General features: G+C 41.5%; 1 protein-coding gene across 8 annotated transcripts in view; it reads right to left on the bottom strand.

The window, feature by feature from the left end:
* Positions 1-22830, bottom strand: part of PLA2G6 (phospholipase A2 group VI) — a 252096-nt gene that overhangs the window by 67401 nt on the left and 161865 nt on the right. For 7 of the 8 annotated variants that reach the window (XM_077452375.1, XM_077452379.1, XM_077452372.1 and 4 more), the window contains 3 exons: positions 20459-20593; positions 15115-15205; positions 12569-12732 (listed from right to left, as the gene is read on the bottom strand). In XM_077452375.1, the coding sequence (XP_077308501.1) occupies positions 12569-12732; positions 15115-15205; positions 20459-20593 (390 nt within the window). The remainder of the gene's footprint in view (positions 1-12568; positions 12733-15114; positions 15206-20458; positions 20594-22830) is intronic. The other variant, XM_077452376.1, reaches the window with a different exon arrangement.

Raw genomic sequence — 22830 nt, 5'->3', positions numbered from 1 at the left:
TGGGTATAAACACCTCTTCCAGCCTAGAGGGGTCCTCAATGTTCTCCTTGCGTCACCACTCCAGATAGGGGTTGTGAACTATTTGGAGTTCTATCTTTCTTCTATGGTTCTGATGTTCCTACCCTGAGTCCCTTTGGATTTATAAGAAGGACCTCTGGGAGTGTTTACTTCACAACCCCTATCTGGAGTGGTGACGCAAGGAGAACATTGAGGACCCCTCTAGGCTGGAAGACGTGTTTATACCCAAAGGCCTTTTGTGACCCTCTGTAGTGGGGGGTCATGCCCTTCTGGTAAGCGGCAAATTTAATCGTGTTTTGGTGGTGGATCAAGCACTTTGTAAATGGACCCAGCAATGGATTTTTTATGATCCTTTATGGTTTATCTGTGGAGGACTTTTGTTCACAGTCTTTTGAAAGTAGTTTGCTGTGATACATATACACGGACTTATTGTTCATACACTGGGTGTGTGTTTTGTGTAGAGTTTCTTTAGAGTTTGTACTATTATAGGCATATGCTATGTGATCTTATACTGCAAAGAATGAGTGATCTGCATAGCCTCAATTTATAACTCATATATGTATTTTGTTACTTATGACACAAAGGTATATTAATTTATGTGTAGAGGATATTAATTGTTCACTACTCATTTCCCAATTTTCGCACAATTTGATGTTTATGTGATTTAGCGCGGCTTAGAATATATAGGGAACATTAGGAGAGGCTTTGACAAACATCCAGTCTCCCGCCATTTCGATCAGGTGCATAACAGAGACCCCTCCGACACTCTATATATGGGGATTGATAAATACCGAACCTATTGGAGGGGTGGGTCTCTGGTGAGGGAGATTTCGAAACAGGAAATGGCATGGATACATAGATTGAAAACGTATACCCCTTTTGGCCTCAATGTTGATACGGATGTGAACGCATTTATCAACAATGCCTGAATATGTGGGTATGTGGAATGTGTCTATCAACAGTGCCTGAATGTGGGTATAGCGCGTGTCACATCAGATGGTATTTGAATTTATATTCATAGTCATTTATGAGTATGTCCCCTTTGGGACATTAGATACTACCAACCATTGAACTATTTTCTAATCATTACTTATGTTGGTTATAGTAGATTGTGAGCCCCCCCCCCCCCCCCCGTTAGCTTATGCTCTGGGCAGCAGGCATCGGGGGGATATGTGATGGGTCATTTGACTCGTGGGGATTCATTATGAGTAAGAAAGTTTAATGGTATGCCCCCCTATGACCTGTTTACATATATATTGAGGTTGGTGGCCTAGGTCAGTTGTGATAGATGGGTACCCCTAGTCCTCCAGGCGGGGATGAAATAGAATGAGGTCCCTAACCCATGGGGGGAGCCATGTTCTATATGGATTTAGGGATAAGTAAGGTTATGTAATTTAACCCACGAGAGAGGGTTTTGGCTTTCCTTCCCGAAGGGGTTGTTATATTGTTCTAACACTATTCATGTGTTTGTTCCAATGTTACTTATGCGTTGTTATTTTTATACATTTTATCTTATTTTTATTAGTTTAATTTTTAGCAATTTTTATTAATTATATTAATCTTTGGGAGCCAACGGTTGAGATCCCCCTTAATCTCTTTTTGATGGTGTCGTGGTTGGGATTTGAACCGGCGGCCCTTCTTGCTGCTGGGTGAGAGTGCTAACCACTACACCACTGTGGTTACCAGCACTCATCATATCTGCCTGTCCATGTAGGACGAGGCACGGTAAGATGGGCATATATCAGAATTATTTGAATGGATGTCATGTTAGCTTTGTTTACAAGTCAAAATGAGGCTTGGTTAAGCAGAACTCATCATCACACTGGTAAGGGGTGGGGAAAAATCTAGCTTCTGATTGGATGTCGTATATGGGAAGGTGAAACCCCTAGGATGGCCATCAAGCCGTGGGATTGGATATCCCACCTATTGACACGAATGAGGCTTGGTTAAAGGGGAAGCTATGGGTGATCTAATATAGTGATTGGCCAAATTGAGTACTATGGGAGGGGTGGCCTCTTTGGGAATCTGATCAACCGATTGGCTATCCAAAATGAGGCTTGGTTTGAGCGGGAAATGCCGAGGGCCCAGAGCGAGGCTTGGTGAGGATGTGGCAGTATAAATAGAGGTGACACAGTGTGCCGCTCGTGCCCCTGGATGATGCACTTTTTTGCGAAACGCGTAGCCTGAGTGATGCGCTGACGTCACCCCTTACGAAGGAATTGTACCCAGGAACGACTAGTTTGTCCGCTTGCGTCCAGCCGGCGCATCGGACTTAAGGCTGATCTTTCCTTTGTGCTTTGTAAGTGCATTTTTGTTTTTATATTTGAGTTATATTAAAAGGTTTTACACTATTGGAGCTTCATTTCTTTTGCATGGAATTGGCACATATGACCTAATATATGGGAGATAACTACAGATACTTGTTTGACAACCTGGTCATGATATAGGTGGAGGGAGGAGAACAGCTGAGACCCTTTTGAAGTGGGAGATATCTATTGTTACATGCTGTTGGTGACCCTCTGTAGTGGGGGGTCATGAAATTCTGGAAAGGAGTAATTTTGGCTGTATGGTGGTGGATCAAGCACTTGCTACACAGTAGAAGATTTGACGATTTCATCTATATTGGACTCTGTTGGAATTTAAATGTTTATATAATTACACATTGGGTGTTCACTATTTTGTTTTATATTTTTTTGTTTTTCTTCTTTTTTCGTTGTTCACTGTGATCAATTATCCTATAACCCTTATTCTTTAGGACTGGGGGTAATAGGCCTAATTTTGCACATTATTATTGAAATTTTGTCTAATGTTTTTTACTTCATTGAATTTTATGTGGGTTTATGATTTAGTGCAGCTTACTCAATTTTTCATGTGTTTTTTTCTGTAATTATGTAATACAGTCAAGCCGCAGCTGATCAAAGTTCCATTGTGGACGATTAGTATAATAATTTTATCATAGCTCAGTTTTTTCCTTTTTTCCAATTTTTCGTTTATTACATTTACTAATTGCTGCTTTGGTATTTAGCGTGTCCAGGCTAATATGGACATTTTCTAATTTCGGGCCAAGAGGGTTGTAAATACCTCAGAGGTTTTCAATACTGCTCCTATCACTTCCGAATCTGATGTTAGTGGTTTGTTTGTCAGGCTCACGAACCTCACCACCTCGGAAATACATGCCCAATGGGACATTGCTTTCCTGGAAACATACATCAGGGAAGCAATGGTCCCCAGTTTGAGGTGGGAAGTAAGCCCTCCGAAAGGTGACTTAGAGTTGGAAAGTTGGTTTAAATTTTTTAATGAAGCAGGCATTGACCTGCTGCGGTTTCTCGTTCGGAAAAAGAACGAGAAGCTAACCAAATTAGATGATATAAAATTGATTAAAGAAAAATTGATACCCTTCGCCAATGGGGAAGAGTACAAAGAATGTTCTAAAAATCTACAGAAAATTTTAGAGAAGGAAGAGAAGGACCAAAAACTCAAAAAGAAGAAAAAATACAGTAGGGATAAGGAGGACTACCAAATGGGTTATGTTTTTGCCTGGCAGAGGAAACTGGCCTTTGAAAATGAAGGGGAAAGTGCAATGGATACTCTACTCCAGACCCTGCCATCCAACAACCCAGGTGCTAACCCTCCTCTGACATATGCACGACAGAACCGCTTAGTAACACTACCAGTAATGGAGAGAGAAGTAAGTCGGAATTTCAACACTCCAACCCATCTAATGCATCCCTCTTCAATCCCCCGGGCCTGATACCAGCTAACATCAGTCTTTAGAGATGTGGTACTACGTGACCTAGATCTGATGAAAGTCAGGAAGGTTAAGATGCAGAGGGATCTTGAGATAAGATTGGATTCCCTCTGCACCAATAAATCTCTGGTGATCAGGCCGGCTGATAAGGGGGGGGGGGGATTGTGATATTGGACCGGGCCGATTATCTACAAGAAATGCATCGTATTGTAGACGATAGTGCCACTTATACCGTTTTGAATAGAGACCCTGTCTCTAAGTACAAAAAGACCCTCGAAAGAATCGTTGATCGGGGCTTTCGGAGGGGTATCCTGAATGAAAAAGAAAAACTTTTTTTGGTACCGTGTGCTCCTCGCACACTGGTGATCTATTATTTGCCTACAATACATAACAGTGTTACTTGCCCCCCGGGACGACCTATAGTGAGTGGTATAGACTCGGTTACGTCCCGGGTGGGCAAGTACATAGATCACTTTTTGCAACCTTTGGTTCAGGCCATACCATCTTACATCAAGGATACCAAACAGGTTATCAACACCTTGTCTAATACTACCCCTAAGAAAGATCTATGGTTGGTAACTGCGGATGTTACTTCTCTATACACCATAATCCCGCACCACCTGGGTTTGGAGGCAGTCAGGTTAGATCTTGAAAGGTTATCAGGTTTGGAATCTTTGCAGATCGAATTTATCATGGAACTCTTAGAGTATGCGGCCAGTCACAATTATTTCTGGTTTGACCACCAATTTTACCGCCAAGATAGGGGGGTGGCGATGGGGGCAAAATATGCCCCTAGCCTTGCGAATCTGTTCATGGTCAAGTGGGAGGAGGACGTCATCGATGTCCCCAGGAGGCCGGAGGTGGCCTTGTGGGCTTGATATATCGATGACGTCCTCCTCCTCTGGGATGGATCAGAGATGGAGTTACATGCGTTTATGGCCACTCTCAATGCAAATGAGAGAGGCATTAAACTTAATTTTGAAGTCAGAAGGAGATTAGCTTCTTGTATTTGAAAATTAAAATAGAAAACGACAGATTTGTGACTTCTACGTTCTTCAAGGCTACTGACCGCAATTCATATATACCTTTGGATAGCTGTCACTATGAACTTTGGTTAAGGGCGGTACCTCAAGGGCAGTTCACACGTCTGAGGCGGAACTGCACTGAGACTGATACTTTTGAGGAGCAGGCGGCCCTCCTCACAAATAGGTTTTGGAGAAGGGTTATGATGGAGCAGCCCCGTCAAGAGCACTCCAAACAGCCCGCGAGAAAGATAGAACAACATTGTTAGCTAATAAACAACTGGAGAATGCAAAATTGCAGGATAGGATACCATTTATTACCACCTTTTCGGTACAACACCGTAGCATTAAGCGGTTGATACATAAACATTGGCATGTACTAACGAAGGACTCAGTTCTTGGTGCCATTTTACCAGAGAGACTACAGGTAGTTTTTAAAGGAGCATCTTCTCTGGCGAGTCGAATTGCACCGAGTGTACACGATCCTCCGAGTACCAATCATTGTTTCTTTCAGAACCTCAAGGGATATTATAGATGTAAGAATTGTCAGGTTTGTACTTTGAATAGATGTAGAGATAGAAAAATCTGTAGGTTCACTTCTACAAGTACATTGAAGTCCTTCAATGTAGAACCCTTCATCACATGTTCATCGGAGGGGGTGGTATACCTCATACAGTGCCCTTGCGGCCTCCAGTATGTTGGGAGGACCAAAAGGGCACTGAAAACAAGACTTAACGAACATATAGGGAACATTAGGAGAGGCTTTGACAAACATCCAGTCTCCCGCCATTTCGATCAGGTGCATAACAGGGACCCCTCCAACACTCTATATATGGGGATTGATAAATAGCAACCCTATTGGAGGGGTGGATCTCTGGTGAGGGAGATTTCGAAACAGGAAATGGCATGGATACATAGATTGAAAACGTATACCCCTTTTGGCCTCAATGTTGATACGGATGTGAACGCATTTATCAACAATGCCTGAATATGTGGGTATGTGGAATGTGTCTATCAACAGTGCCTGAATGTGGGTATAGTGCGTGTCACATCAGATGGTATTTGAATTTATATTCATAGTCATTTATGAGTATGTCCCCTTTGGGACATTAGATACTACCAACCATTGAACTATTTTCTAATCATTACTTATGCTGGTTATAGTAGATTGTGAGCCCCCCCGTTAGCTTATGCTCTGGGCCGCAGGCATCGGGGGATATGTGATGGGTCATTTGACTCGTGGGGATTCATTATGAGTAAGAAAGTTTAATGGTATGCCCCCGTATGACCTGTTTACATATATTTTGAGGTTGGTGGCCTAGGTCAGTTGTGATAGATGGGTACCCCTAGTCCTCCAGGCGGGGATGAAATAGAATGACCCATGGGGGAGCCATGTTCTATATGGATTTAGGGATAAGTAAGGTTATGTAATGTAACCCATGAGAGAGAGGGTTTTGGCTTTCCTTCCCGAAGGGGTTGTTTGTTCCAACATTACTTATGCGTTGTTATTTTTATACATTTTATCTTATTTTTATTAGTTTAATTTTAAGCAATTTTTATTAATTATATTAATCTTTGGGAGCCAATGGTTGAGATCCCCCTTAATCTCTTTTTGATGACAGTTTAGGATAGAGACATCGAGACCAATGGTGGTGTCGTGGTTGGGATTTGAACCGGCGGCCCTTCTTGCTGCTTGGTGAGAGTGCTAACCACTACACCACTGTGTTTACCAGTACTCATCATGTCTGCCTGTCCATGTAGGACGAGGCACAGTAAGATGGGCATATATCAGGATTATTTGAATGGATGTCATGTTAGCTTTGTTTACAAGTCAAAATGAGGCTTGGTTAAGCAGAAGTCATCATCACACTGGTAAGGGGTGGGGGAAAAATCTAGCTTCTGATTGGATGTCATGTTGGCATGGTTTACAAGTTAAAATGAGGCTTGGTTAAGCAGAAGTCATCATCACACTGGTAAGGGGTGGGGAAAAATCTAGCTTCTGATTGGATGTCATATATGGGAAGGTGAAACCCTTAGGATGGCCATCAAGCCGTGGGATTGGATATCCCACCTATTGACACGAATGAGGCTTGGTTAAAGGGGAAGCTATGGTTGATCTAATATAGTGATTGGCCAAATTGAGTACTATGGGAGGGGTGGCCTCTTTGGGAATCTGATCAACTGATTGGCTATCGAAAATGAGGCTTGGTTTGAGCGGGAAATGTCGAGGCCTGGAGCGAGGCTTGGTGAGGATGTGGCAGTATAAATAGAGGTGACACAGCGTGCCGCTCGTGCCCCTGGATGACACAATTTTTTGCGAAATGCGTAGGGCTGAGCGATGCGCTGACATCACCCCTTACGAAGGAAGTGTACCCAGGAATGACGAGTTTGTCCGTTTGCGTCCGGCCGGCGCATCGGACTTAAGGCTGATCTTTCCTTTGTGCTTTGTAAGTGCATTTTTGTTTTTATATTTGAGTTATATTAAAAGGTTTTACACTATTGGAGCTTCATTTCTTTTGCATGGAATTGGCACATATGACCTAATATATGGGAGATAACTAAAGATACTTGTTTGACAAACTGGTCATGATATCGGTGGAGGGAGGAGAACAGCTGAGACCCTTTTGAAGTGGGAGATATCTTATGTTGTTACATGCTGTTGGTGACCCTCTGTAGTGGGGGGTCATGAAATTCTGGTAAGGAGTAATTTTGGCTGTATGGTGGTGGATCAAGCACTTGCTACACAGTAGAAGATTTGACGATTTCATCTATATTGGACTCTGTTGGAATTTAAATGTTTATATAATTACACATTGGCTGTTCACTATTTTGTTTTATATTTTTTTGTTTTTCTTCTTTTTTCGTTGTTCACTGTGATCAATTATCCTATAACCCTTATTCGGACTGGGGGTAATAGGCCTAATTTTGCACATTATTATTGAAATTTTGTCTAATGTTTTTTACTTCATTGAATTTTATGAGGGTTTATGATTTAGCGCAGCTTACTCAATTTTTCATGTGTTTTAACAGAACTAGTGCCTCCCCGAGAACCCTGGTAAAAATTCTTGGGGAGGACGACAGTCCGAAAGGGAAGTGCTCTGCACTGAAAGTGATAAATCTTGGTGTCTATTTAAATCTCCATCCGAATAAGTTTCTGGCATTCCTTCCTTATTGGGATATGTAGATAGGCATCCCTTAAATCCAGGGTAGTCATAAACACCTCTTTTTGGAGAAGAGTCCATATTGAGTAAATGGACTCCATTCCGAAATCTTTTGCATCGGATGTTCATGATTAGTCTGAACTTCCCTGATGGCTTTTTCACCACAAAGATGTGCAAGTAAAAACCATCCCCCTGTTCCTGAATAGGGACTGGTGTCAATAATTATTGATCCCCCATCTCCCCTATTAGTAATGGTAGGGCCCTGGCCTTTTCCGAGTGTCTTGGAAGCTTTGTCACAAAAAACTTTCAGAGTGGATTGCTGTGAAATTCCAGTGCATAACCTCTTCTTATTATATTTAAGACAAACTCGTTTGAGGTTATCTTTTCCCACTGCAGGAGAAAATTCTTTAATCTTCCTCCCACAGGGACCCTGATGTTACTGGGGTTTAGGGTTCTGACTGGGGCGGTTAAAAAGTATGCCCGCTTTTCCTTTCCCTTTTTGCCCTGTCCAGTGCTTTTTGGGTTTGAAGTCCTTCTCTGCTTTTGGGGATTCTTTGGAGGACAAAAAAACGTCTTTGAAAGTTTTTCTTTTTGGAGGGTATCTAATTCAGGGTCAAAGACTAAGTCTCCTGTAAAAGGGACACTGCACATGGGTGTTTTGGATGGCGTGTCTCACCCCCCCCCCCCCCCCCACAGTTTTCATCCAGACTGACCTTCTGGCTGAGATGGAAAGCACCACAGTCTTAACTGTAAATTTTACGGACTCAGTAGTTGCTTTGAAAAGCATAGGGAAGGTTTTTAAGAGCTATTTGACTGAAGAAAATGATAAAAAAAATGTGTTGGGGTACAGTGTAGCATGACCGTGCAATTGTCATTCAAAGTGTGGCATTGCTGAAAGCTGACAAAATGGCTTGGGCAGGAAGGGGGTGAAAGTGCCCTGTAGGCAAGTGGTTAAAGAAGCTAAGGAATTTAGCCAAGGGAGAGTCTGCCTCTGTTTTAAGTAAGCCTGTAATACACTGTCTACATAAAGCTTTGTTAGAGCCTGAGGATAACTTGTTTCCACAATTAGGGCACTTTTTGCGGCCCAACTTGTCTTATCTTGCAGCCTCCTTAGCCTGTAAATAGAAAATAGATGATCACAGCATCAAAAACCTCCTAACCAACCATCAGACTGCATATACCTGGGACAGTGAGGTATCCCCCAACATGGGGTACTACAAGTCCCAGCCTTACAACTGACCACGTGAAAAACCACAGTACAGGGCTTGCCCAGCAGCCTACCTGGGTTTGGCTGGTGCCTGTATCTGCCGGAGTATCCTGGGGATTAGCCTCCATGGTCCTCCCCCTCTTGTTTCGGATCCCACCACTAGTCCGGTATTGCTGGACGCTGGTCGAAAATTGTAGGCCCAGCCTGGGCTTTCCCCTTCCTCCTTGCGCCTCTGGAGACCCAGAACCGGGAAGTCTCGGCACACAGTGATGACGGCGGTTCAGCCGGAAATTACGCAAACGGCATCTCCAGCCCCCACCGCGACTGCAGCAAGGAGCTGGGATGGACGAATCCACCCAAAACGCTCCTGGGGGAACCTGCCTCACCCTGCCACTTGCACACCTCGGCACTGGAAGGAGGGGGTAATGGGTCTGCTCCTTAGCATGCTGGACGGTACCCAAGCCCTGAATAGCATAAGGTAGGAACTTCATTGGAGCCGATGGATAGGACCAATCCCCCTATGCAGTCTCCACTCCCTTCAGGCAGCCCCTGAGAGATGAAGCGCTCTCCTGGTTCCTGGCAACATGTTCCTCCGATGGAGGAAACACAAATGACTGGCCAGGGACCTGAAGGACCGCCTTTTGAACCGTGGCAATGTGTTTCCTGTGGTGATGGGAGGGACTCCATCTCTCAAGGGCTGTCCTGGAAGATGACTGGGGAAAATTAGATACAATGGCTTTGAAATTACAGAGCTCAATTCTTTTAGGATCCGTGGGTGGATGCCATCTGGTCCAGATGCTTTATCCACCTTTATTCTGTCTTAATATTTCTGGACCATATCCCTTTTGAGCCATTGTGGTTCATTTGGGGCTGTGTCACTACCACCCACATTATGGACATATGGAGCTCCCCCATGCGCCTTTGTATACACAGAGCTGAAAAAAGTATTTAACAAATTTGCCTTCTCTTTGTCCCCAGTCACCCACTCAAGATTATTTTGTAAAGGGCCTACATGCTCAGACCTGACCTTTTTACTACTAATATATTTGAAGAATTTTTTGTGGTTTGTCCTACTATCTTTTGCAATCTGTCATTCATTTTGAGTTTTTGCATTCTTGATTTCCCTTTTACATATTCTGTTATTTTATTTGTAACATTTAAACGACACTAGTGTTCCTTCATTTTTATATTTTTTATAAGCTCTTTTCTTATTGTTTATAATCTTTTTTAACTTTGACGGTGAGCCACATAGGTTTTATTTTTAGCCTTTTAAACTTATTGCCCATGTGAATATACTTTGCAGTGAGTTCACAGTCACTTTGAAGAATTACCATTTCTGTTCTGTGTCCATTGATGCCAATATTCCCTCCCAGTCTAAGTTTTGGAGAGCAGCCCTCATCCTTGGAAAATTTGCTCTCTTGAATTTGTGTTTTTATCTTTCCCGTATGTGTTTTTTGCTTACAGCTAACATCAAATTAAATCATGTTATGGTCACTGCTACCAAGATGTTCCTTTGGTGAGACTAGTGGGAAAAAGGGAAAAGTTGCGTTTGTGTAGTGAGAATGTGTGAAAGAACAGAAAGAACAAATGAAAAGTGATGGTAAAAAAAAAAAAGTGATGGTAAAAAAAAAAAAGTGATGGCACCATTTCCCCTAGTGGGTTTGCCCCTCCCGGGATCCTTTTATCTTCATTAACCACAATTTCAGGTATACCCTGTTTCTCCTTACTCACTTAATTTCACTTTATTCCACACTTATTTCACTCATTCCTTTTTGCTCAATTTTGTTTTTCACTCTCGTCCCCACTGTCCTCATTTCCTCCCTTCTCCCCTTTCCTTCCCTCACCTCCTTTTTCCCTATCTTCCCCGTTTCTTGCCCCATGTTCCCCTTTTTCCCCCATCTCTATGCTTCCCTTCTAACCCCACCCCTTTATCACAGAGTGACCACTTTATTTCTTCTTTATTTTGTTTCATCACCCTTACCGTTTCCTCATTTTAATTTCACTAATCTTCACTTTTTTACCATCACTTTTCATTTGTTCTTTCTGTTCTTTCATACATTCTCACTACACAAACGCAACTTTTCCCTTTTTCCCACTAGTCTCACCTATGCGTTTTCCGCATTCACATCCATTCACTCCACTTGTTTTACCCCGATAAGCTGATAGTATACTGACTTCTTTTATTTTATTCTATTTTAGTTCAATTTATTTATCTAGATCCCAGTCACCACACTATGTGGCTTCCCCGAGTTGCCGTGGGGGACTATTTATCAGGTGGTAGCACTATGAGCTTGAGGCCTGCTGGAGTATGGGTAAGCAGTTTTTACCTTTTCTAAAGATCCTCCTAATTATGATGCTGTACATTTTATTATGTATTCAATGTTTTGATTACCTTATTGTTCTTTTGATCTAATCACAGATAAACCTCCCGATGAAGCGGCAAAAGTCAGCGAAACTAGTAGAGGAAACTGATATCTGTGATCAACAGTTTTATTGTGACTACTCACTGATGATAAACGTGTATTGCTTTTAACATGTAAATGATAATTTGTTTTTTGGCATCAATAAAATCATCTGTATCTTTTATAATTATAATTTTGTTACGTTATTCATTATATTGTTTTTATTGTACCGTAATAGTCCAAACTGCCCCCATTTTCTGGTAACCTGGTTGGGGACCAGGCTACCAATCTCTATATTATTTGATTTCTGGATGAAGGTACAAATTTCTATATATTATTTATTTTTTTCTTCTTCTTATCATTAGAGGTCATATTCAATTTTTCTCAGGTCCTCTTTCACACTCACTTTGAGATCACTTCTCACATAGAGACAGACCCCGCCACCTTTCCTTTTTACCCTGTCTCTCCGAAAGAGTGCATAGCCAGGAATATTAATAGCCCAGTCATGTAAAGAATGAAGCCAAGTTTCAGAAATATGGATTACATCATAGCTCTCCTCGTGCACCAGAGCTGCCAACTCACCTATTTTGCTTTAGTAGACTTCTGGTATTGGTAAACAAACACTTTAATGCATTATTACATTTTGCTCTGGTGTTTTTCATATCTTGTTTAATAGTACAAATGGCACTATAATTTCCAATGGCTGTTTGCAACATGGGAACTTTCTTGTCACCTGCCATAACCCTCCCTCCATCTATCCCCAATTCCACCCTCCATTAATGTCTGACCGTTAACTGACCTGCCCGATGGAATTCTAGTTCCCCCTCCCCCCTTAATCCTACTTTAAATACTCCTCCAGCCTTCTCATAAACTTCTCCCCCAGTACAGCAGATCCCCTTCCATTCAGGTGCAAACCATCTTTAGCATATAGGTTGCAGCCCAATGAAAAGTCAGCCCAGTGCTCTAGAATGTGTGCTTCCATGTTCAGCTGGAGTTATACTATAACTTACCATGCACTATGGCCAGTGCCAAGATACCTCCTGTGCTAGTACCAGAAACCCAGTCAAAGAGCTCCCGGATGGGTCGCCCCGCAGTCTTCTCTATGGCAATAAGCAGCTGAATAAGAACTAGTCCCCGGATGCCACCTCCATCCAAGCCCAGGAGCCTGTCATGTCTGCAGATAAGAAGAGTCAAGTTAATAGCTCTGCCATACAACTGGCCATTTACAATGAGTATAGCATAGTATAATACAAGAAACTCTACATACTGAGCGGTCCTATTGAAGTAATTATAGAGGCAAAAAGTTTTTTTTTTTGCCTTAATGCATTCCCTGTATTAAAGCGGAGGTCCACCCTAAAGTGGAGCTTCCGCTCATTGGAACCCTCCCCCCCTCCGGTGCCATAATTGGCACCTTTCAGGGGGGAGGGGGGGTGCAGATACCTGTACAGTACAGGTATCTGCAACCACTTCCGGCATAGATATCTGCAGAAGGTACGCCCCTTTCCGCAGAATCTACGCCCCTTTCCGAAGGTCCCCCGCTGTCTGCTGGGAAACACACGGATCCCAGAGACAGCGGGGACCATCCTTATTGCGCAGCACGACTCGCGCATGCGCAGTAGACTACCGGGAAATGAAGCCGCAAGGCTCCACTTCCTGATTCCCATACCCAAGATGGCGGCGGTAGGACCCGAGAGACGATCGAGAGATCGGCTTCGGGTGCCGACATCGCGGGTGCACTGGGCGGGTAAGTGTCATTATATTAAAAGTCAGCAGCTGCAGTATTTGTAGCTGCTGGCTTTTAAAAAAAAAAACGGCGGACTCCCGCTTTAATTAAAAAAACTTTTCAAATGTTTCTCCCCCCAGCTCCCCCTTATATACTTAACTGAACCTGATCTTGATTCAGTGCTGTGCAAGTCTGCAGCAGCTCTTCTCCCATTTCTCTCTTCTCATAGGGGACTTTGCAGTAGCGTGTGCACTTGGCTCCTGTTACTGTCAGTCAAATCCTGTATAGAGGGAGCAGGGAATGGGGTCGAGCCACAGTGTGTGTGTGTGTGTGTGCGTGTGTGTGTAGACGCACACAGCCCGATCGAGCATACATGAGTGCCCCCATAACAAGCCACTCAGAAAAGAGGAGGCGCTAAGATAACCAGTGGGGGGACCCCAGAAGAGGAGATTTGTGCAAACCATTGCACAAAGCAGGTAACTAGACTGTTTGTTATTATTTAAAAAAATGTAACCTTTACAATTACTTTAAATTCAAGCCACACATACTCACTTGCATATAGTTTTCTGCTTCCTTTAGTCAATAGTGCATAATGCTCTTCTTCTATCCAAGCGTGGAGTCTCTCATTCATACTATGCCATTACCTTCCTCAGTAAAATACACCAATCAGCCATAACTTTATGACCATATGTATACACTTATTATGTTGTTACAATGGTATCTGAAAGTCAGTGGAGTATAATATGCAGCAGGTAAACATGTTTTCTATGAGGTTGATGTGTTGGAAACTGGAAAAAAAAAAATAGGTATCGCTGTTTGTTGCATATGGGGCTGCACAGACGTAGACCAGCCAGGGTACCCAAGCTGACCCGTGTCCACAGCCAAAAGCACCTACCATTGGGAACTAGATCACGGAGCAATGGAAGGTGGCCTGGTCTGATGAATCACATTTTCGTTCACATCATATGGATGGCCGGGATGCAGCGTGGGAATAAAGCAAGGCGGCAGAGACAGTGTGATGCTTTGGGCAGTGTTCTGCTGGAAAACCTTGGTCCTGCCATTTAAGCAGATGCTACCTTAACATTGACCACCTACCTAAACATTGTTGGTAAAAAGTACACCCTTCATGGAAACAGTATTCCCCAATAGCAGTGGCCTCTTTCAACAAGATAATGCACCTTACCACATTGAAAAAATAATTCAAGAATGGTTTGAGGAACACAACGAGTTAAAGGTGTTGACTTGGCCTCCAGATTCTGCAGATCTCAATCCAATCAAGCATCTGTGGTAAATGCTGGAAAAACAAGTTTGATCCATGGAGGCCTCAAACAACTTACAGGACTTAAAGGATTAGCTACTGACGGCTTAGTGCCATATTTACCTTCAGAGGTCATGGCTGTTTTGGCAACAAATGCAGGACCTACTTAGTACATTATTAGGTGGGTAGTCATAAGGTTATGGCTGATCAGTTAACATGTTTTTATGAACAGTGTAAAGTGATTCCTAATTCATTAAACAAACTCAGGAAATATAACCAATAGATACTATTTTCTGTAAAAGATCTTAATGTCCCTTAGAAAAATGCCATAGCTTATTTTATAAGCTGAGAGAAATTCATATAGTTTATACTCAGGGGGATGATGGACAGTAGGTATGAAAACTGAAGGGGAAAAAAAAAAAACTTATAAAAAAAAGAGCTTATCATACCATTCATTTATTCTTGACACATTTTTCAAGGCAAGCAAATAGTAACCATATGTTGTTCATAACTTTTTTTTTTTTACATTAAACCATCGATTCTGCAGGATATTATAAAGCTGTTGGATGACTTACATTCTTAGGCCATCTTCCATGAAATCCACAGTGTCACGTGATGCCAGCATGCTGCTTAGTGCAGTGGACACATAGATCATGTCCTGGAATCCTGGGTAAGAAGTACAAGCTAGTTTATTTCAAGGTAAATTTACAGGATAATAAAGAAGATGGACACCATCTAAAAGGAATTTACAAAAGGTCAACAGCTATTTTAGCAACAAATAGGGAGAAAGTAGAAGGGAGTGCACACACTCATTCACACTCACAAACACTCCTTTCGTACAATTTTATTGAAAGCCAGCTAAGACTAGTCTAGATCAGTCTATTAAAACTGATGGTCAAGCCTCTGGCAGGATGCCGGGTACTAAAGGAATATGGACGGAGAATGTTCACATCAGGGACTGCAACTTATGTCACGTACACACGATTGGAATTTTGGTTGGAAAAAGCTCTGATGGTTTTCCCGACGGAATTCCGAAGAGATTTCGCTCATGTTGTCTTGCATACACACGGTCACACCAAATCCCAACCGTTAAGAACGCGGTGACGTACAACACATACGACAGGACTAGAAAAAATAAGTTCAATAGCCAGTAGCCGATAGCTTCCATCTCGTAGTTGAATCTGAGCATGCGTGAGTTTTTGCGCGTTGGAATTGCATACACACAAATGGATTTTTTGATAGGAACTTTCTCCGACCGAAAATTTGAGAACATGCTCTCATTATTTGCTAGATGAAATTCGGCCAGCATACACACGATCGCATTTTCTAACCAAAAGCTCTCATCTGTCTTTTGCTGGCTGAATTTACGATCGTGTGTACGGTGCATAAGTGGTTGGAGAATTGTGTGCTACTGGGGACAGTAGCCACACAGATAGAAATACATATATTTAATTGATGGAATGCTAAAATAAGTTTGCTTTTTGACAGCTTTATGACAATGCTTGTATTTTCTGCACAGCAGTAGAGTGAAGTGGTGGGACTTTTTAGTTTCTCCTACAAATGCTTGAGTGTGGTCCTCTTGTACTGCATTGTCCTATCATGGAACAAGGAGTCACAAGGTTAATATGTTTTATCTGTTTAATCTATTCAGCCAAAAATTGCTTTATTTATGAATGTATCTGAATAAAGAACTGCTTTTGCTGTTCATAGCACAAAATCAAACCTCCCATTACAAAAATATTACCAAGAATCTAGTTGAAGCCTATCACGCCTCCAACTAATCTTTTACCACTTCCATCAGCTCATTCTCCACAGTTACCACCTTTTGTACCACCTGCCCCACCCTATTAGATTTGTAAGGTCTTCTGAGCAGGACCCTCTTTTATTTTAATGTATTATAACTGCATTGGCTACCTTTTATATTGTAAAGCGCTGAGTAAACTGTTGGCGCTATATAAATCCTGTATAATAATAATAATAATAATATCTAAAAGCAAAAATAATAGTTTTATTTTAAAACTCTGTGATAAATCAGGTCCAGCATGTGTATCTACTGCATAGCTATGCAACAATAGTAGGGATGCACCGATATTTTGCCCGCGAAACATATCGGCCGAAAATGCTCTTTTCGGCAATTTGCCAAAAGAGAAAAACGGCCGATAATGGAGCTGAAATGGGCCGTGGCCCGTGTGGGAGCAGGGCTCCGCCCCTGGTGCCACCCATCATGGGGGTGTCCTATAGTGCAGGAAAGCCGCCTCCGCTGCCTGTTTGATCACAGCGCCGGGAACATCACAGCTTTCATTTAAATAGCTGTTGATATATAAATAGCTGTTAATAGCTTGTCCAGGCACTTTGATAGACAGATCATCCGTCCAATCCTGGGACGGGTGATCTGTCTATCAAAGTGCCCAGACAAGGGGAGGGGCTGTGTGTGATGGCACGCGGCCGGGAATACACAGCTATTGAAATGAAAGCTGTGATCAAACAGGCGGCGGAGGTGGCTCTCCTCTCTTCCCTTCACAGGCTGGCTGCAATAGAGGGGACACTCTGGCTGCAAAATGGGGGACACTCTGGCTGCAAAATGGGGGACACTCTGGCTGCAAAATGGGGGACACACTGGCTGGCTGCATCTGCCGGGCACTGGTGAGGATGAATTGATCTCTTGTATCATTTGTGCAGTTTCTGACCATCTTCTGTACCATGTCCCCAGTCTGACCATCTCCTGTACCATGTCCCCAGTCTCTGACCATCTCCTGTACCATGTCCCCAGTCTCTGACCATCTCCTGTACCATGTCCCCAGTCTCTGACCATCACCTGTACCATGTCCCCAGTCTCTGACCATCTCCTGTACCATGTCCCCAGTCTCTGACCATCTCCTGTACCATGTCCCCAGTCTCTGATCATCTCCGGTACCATGTCCCCAGTCTCTGATCATCTCCTGTACCATGTCCCCAGTCTCTGATCATCTCCTGTACCATGTCCCCAGTCTCTGATCATCTCCTGTACCATGTCCCCAGTCTCTGACCATCTCCTGTACCATGTCCCCAGTCTCTGACCATCTCCTGTACCATGTCCCCAGTCTCTGACCATCTCCTGTACCATGTCCCCAGTCTCTGACCATCTCCTGTACCATTTCCCCAGTCTCTGACCATCTCCTGTACCATGTCCCCAGTCTCTGACCATCTCCTGTACCATGTCCCCAGTCTCTGACCATCTCCTGTACCATGTCCCCAGATTCTGACCATCTCCTGTACCATGTCCCCAGTCTCTGACCATCTCCTGTACCATGTCCCCAGACTCTGACCATCTCCTGTACCATGTCCCTAGTCTTTGACCATCTCCTGTACCATGTCCCCAGTCTTTGACCATCTCCTGTACCATGTCCCCAGTCTCTGACCATCTCCTGTACCATGCCCCCAGTCTCTGACCATCTCCTGTATAAAAATATATTTTTTTAAATATGTTTCGGTATCGGTTTCAGTTTTCGGCCTAGTGTATTTTTAATTTTCGATATCGGTTTTGGCACCAAAAAACCCATTCGGTGCACCCCTAAACAATAGTATATCTGTACTGTTCATTGAAGCAGGCACATCTGAACACAGTTCTTTAATGAAATACAAATTAAATATAAATAAAGATGTATGCCTCAGGATTAATGTGATGGTTTTTAAGTGCCGGGGTGGGGGGGGGGGGGGGGGGGTGCACCTGGGGGTCCTTAACATGCTCTTACATCAAAAACAAGTGTTAAAACGCTCCCACAGAACAAACTCCCGGCCTTTAGACTATTCCTAACGTTTAACACTTACCTTGTCCAAGCCCCAACATTTCATCCAGCCCAGAGTATTAACCCTTAAACCGAAACCTAACCCACACTTTATCCCCGAAAACCTAATATTCATCACACTTTACACACATGAAACAGATGTCACAGAGCACTATGGGTTTTCTGAAAAGTCAGCACAGCAGAATCTGCTTTCTTTAAAACTCTAATTATAATCTCTATATAATTATCTTAACAAGGAAGGAAGGAAGGAAGGAAGGAAGGACGGACGAACAGAAGGAAGGAATTAGTAATCTGACTAATTCAGCTATATGTGTAAATATGAGCTTGAAAAATTGTATGCTCTTGGGGTTTACTAGCTGGACAGTACTGTAGACATACAGATAGAAATACAAGTATTAATTGATGGAATGCTAAGGTATGTTTGTTGTTTTATAGCATTGTGACACAACACATAGTTTTCTGCACAGCATTAGTTGTGGGAATTTTTGGTTTCTCATCCAGATACTTAAGTGTGCTCCTCTTGTGCTCTCATAGGACCAGAAGTCACAATGTTTAATTTGTTAATCTTTTACCCAATTGACCATAACTTACTTTATTTTTCAAAGTATCTAAATGATGAAGTGATTAAGAGGTTTACAGCACCAAATCAAATTCCCTGCTACAATATTAGCAAGGCTCTGGTTGGTACCTAAAAGCAAGAAGAATAGTTCTCTCCATCTCTGTGATACATAAGGTACAGAATGTGCATCTGTATCCATGTAACATAACCTTATACCTGTACTCTGAACTTGGCACATCTGAATACAGTTCTCTTCTGGTACTGCACTGATATGATGGATTTTACAACCAAGAACGTGGCACCTGGTGGTTCTTATCATGGGGCTTTCCACATTAAAAACAAGTTTTAAAAACTGTCCTCACACTAAAAACCCTGACCTTTAGTCTAACTCGTATCTAACCCTTAGTATTATTTACTTTAACTTTCAACCTGACCTTCAAACACTCTGTCCTCTAAAACCCAACATGTAGTACAGTTTACTAGTGTCACAGAGAACTACAGATTTTTTGAAAAGTGCACAGCAGAATCTATTTAAAGACTCTCTAATATAAAAAAATAAATAAAATAAAAACTCTCTAATTAATTAAGAGAGAAATTCAATTAATTGAGAGAAAAGGGCAGAGCTCTTCCTGCTGGAATTGTAAATATACAATATTTGTATGTAACAATTTATATTTACTCAGCAGAATAATAAAAAAAAAAAAATTAAAATTATGTTTTGGTCCTCAACATAATAAAAATAAATGATATATTTTCTATAACGAATGCATATCACAGCCAACAGGCTGGCATATACAGTAGACACTTTAAATAGGAAGGCTGGGCAAAACATTTTTTTTTTTTTTGTAGAGTATGTAAGGGCTATAAGATCTGTCAAGTTCTTCATATTGAGCTTCTGTCCCAAAGATTCACTTCAAATTTCTGTCCTGGTTACACTGTAATGGGACAAAAAGTGAGGGCAATTCTAAAATGTTGCCATGTCATCAGAACAGAAATAGAGATGTAACCTGCCAACGGGGATACTTTTTCAAGGACAACTGTCATAGGATGGATATCCCATTACTTTGAGGAAATGTATTCTTCCTTATTGAGATAAAAACGCTTTAAAATGGGGATTTTAGTGCATACTATCCAAAATGTTGACAAAAGACTTGGTTTAAATTCTCTTTAGCAAAAAAATTAATCATTGCATCAAACCTCATATACATACACACGTCTTCGCATAGACAGATCATAGAAGTAGGAAGGAAAATGAGTGCAAGAAAAGAAATGATTCCCATATTTCAGACTGAAGAAAACAGGGTGACACCTGAAGGAAAAAAAAAGGAGCTGTGGAATTTTACACAGAAAAGTAAGGTTTGCACAAGGAAAAATGAAAAAAAAAAAAAAGAATAATCTAGCTGTGATTTCATCCACTCTTTTGGAGCTCACAATATTATAAAAATAAGCCTATAACCATCAATAGAATTTTATCACACAATTTTTACCATACATTTCTTATTAGTGTCTCTAAAGAGCTCCAAAATTGAGATGAAATAGAGAAGATCTTGTTTGCAGGAGGAAGGGGAAGGTTACCTATGCCTCTACTTGTGTCCATGGGTAGCGCTGCTGTGGAGCAGGAGGCAGCTGGCGGAAGCTGGGTATCTGGGGGAAAACAGCGCTGTGCTCCTACGTTATAAAGCATGTCGAGCAGCACCTTGCGATTAGATCCTTTAAAGGGGAGGGGAAGAAAAAGGCATCATTTGCTAGAGGATGAACTAGCACACTACTGCAAAACAGAAGCAGTATATTTCAGATGTAGCACTAGCCTGTGTACTATAATATATATATATATATATATATATATATATATATATATATATATATATATATATATATATATATATATATATATATATATATATGTAAAATATAAAAGGCATGTTTTTAAATTGAGCTATCAATGCTGACATTTTTGCCATGTCTATAAAGCTGCTCTGAGCAACTACTCCACTCATACTGTACTTCCACTGTATTTCAAATCAGGCAAATTATTTTGTAGATTAATTATAAGATTTCAAGTAGAGGAAAGCTATATATATATATATATATATATATATATATATATATATATATATAAAATAAAACACACAGTATCTCACAAAAGTGAGTACACCCCTCACATTTTTGAAAATAGTTTATTATAACTTTTCATGTGACAACACTGAAGAAATGACATGTCCAAGAGCGTTAAGACAATGCTAGAAAATAATGGTGGCCACACAAAATATTGACACTTTGGACATTTTCACTTAGGGGTGTACTCGCTTTTGTTGCCAGCGGTTTAGACATTAATGGCTGTGTGCAGAGTTAATTTGAGGGGACAGCAAATTTACACTGTTATGCAAGCAGTACACTTACTACTTTACATAGTTACATAGTAGGTGAGGTTGAATAAAATCCACCAAGTCCAACCTATGTGTGTGATTATATGTCAATATTACATTGTATATCCCTGTATGTTGCGGTCTTTCAAGTGCTTATCTAATATTTTTTGAAACTAACGATTCTCCCCGCTGAGACCACGGCCTGTGGAAGGGAATTCCACATCCTTACCGCTTACAGTAAAGAACCCTCTACGTAGTTTAAGGTTAAACCTCTTTTCTTCTAATTTTAATGAGTGGCCATGTGTTTTGCTTAAACTCCCTTCTGCAAAAAAGTTTTATCCCTATTGTGGTCACCAGTAAGGTATTTATATATTGAAATCATATCCCCTCTCAAGCACCTCTTCTCCAGAGAGAATAAGTTCAGTGCTTGCAACCATTCCTATAACTTTTGCCACCCAAATGCATTATTTTACATTTTTCTACATAAAACCTTAGTTGCCCACCCCATTAATTTGTTCACATCTTTTTGCCAATGGACCTTATTTTGTACAGTAAAGTTTATGGGGAACTGTGTCAAATGCTTTTGCAAAATCCAGATACACCACGCCTACGGGCCTTCCTTTATCTAGATGGCAACTCCCCTCCTCATAGAAGGTTAATAGATTGGTTTGGCAAGAACGATTCTTCATGAATCCATGCCGATTACTTCTAATGATACCGTTCTCATTACTAAAATCTTGTATATAGTCCCTTATCATCCGCTCCAAGAGTTTACATACTATTGATGATAGGCTAACTGGTCTGTAATTCCGTGGGATGTATTTTGGGCCCTTTTTAAATATTGGTGCTTGGCTTTTCTCCAATCACCTGGTACCACTTCAGTCAGTAGACTGTCAGTAAAAATTAGGAACAATGGTCTGGCAATTACTTGAGATGCTCAGATGCAACCCATCTGGTCCCGTTGGTTTATTAATGTTAAATTTCCCAAGTCTAATTTTAATTCTGTCCTCCGTTAACGATGGAGGGGCTTCCTGTGATGTGTCATAAGGATAAACACTGCAGTTTTGATTACTGTAGCCTCCCGATTCCCCCGGGAAGACTGAGGAGAAGAAGAAATTCAATACCTTCGTCTTCTCTCAATCCTTTGTAACCAGATGTCCTTCCTCATTCTTTATGGGGCCAATATGGTCTGTCCTCCCTTTTTTATTGTTTACATAAAGGATTTCTTGGACTTTTTTTTGCTTTCCTCCACTATGTGTCTTTCATGTTCTATCTTAGCCGCCCTAATTACACCCTTACATTTTTTGTTGCATTCTTTATAAAGTCTGAATGCTGATGATGATCCTTCAACTTTGTATTTTTTGAAGGCCTTCTCCTTTGCTTTTATATGCATTTTTACATTGGAGTTAAGCCATCCAGGACTTTTTTTTCACTCTTTTAAATGTATTACCCAATTAAATGCATTGGCTAATGCCCTTATTTAATATGCTCTTAAAGCAAACCCATCTCTTCAGTGTTCTTTGTTCCTAAGTTTTTATCCCAATTTATGCCTTTTAGCAAGGTTTGTAGTTTAGGGAATTT

Source organism: Lithobates pipiens, unplaced genomic scaffold, assembly GCF_037356315.1.
Source record: "Lithobates pipiens isolate NorthernLeopardFrog02 unplaced genomic scaffold, aLitPip1_a1.2 Scaffold_23, whole genome shotgun sequence".
In the NCBI taxonomy this organism is placed as follows: domain Eukaryota; kingdom Metazoa; phylum Chordata; class Amphibia; order Anura; family Ranidae; genus Lithobates; species Lithobates pipiens.
This window is presented reverse-complemented; position numbering and strand designations above follow the sequence as displayed.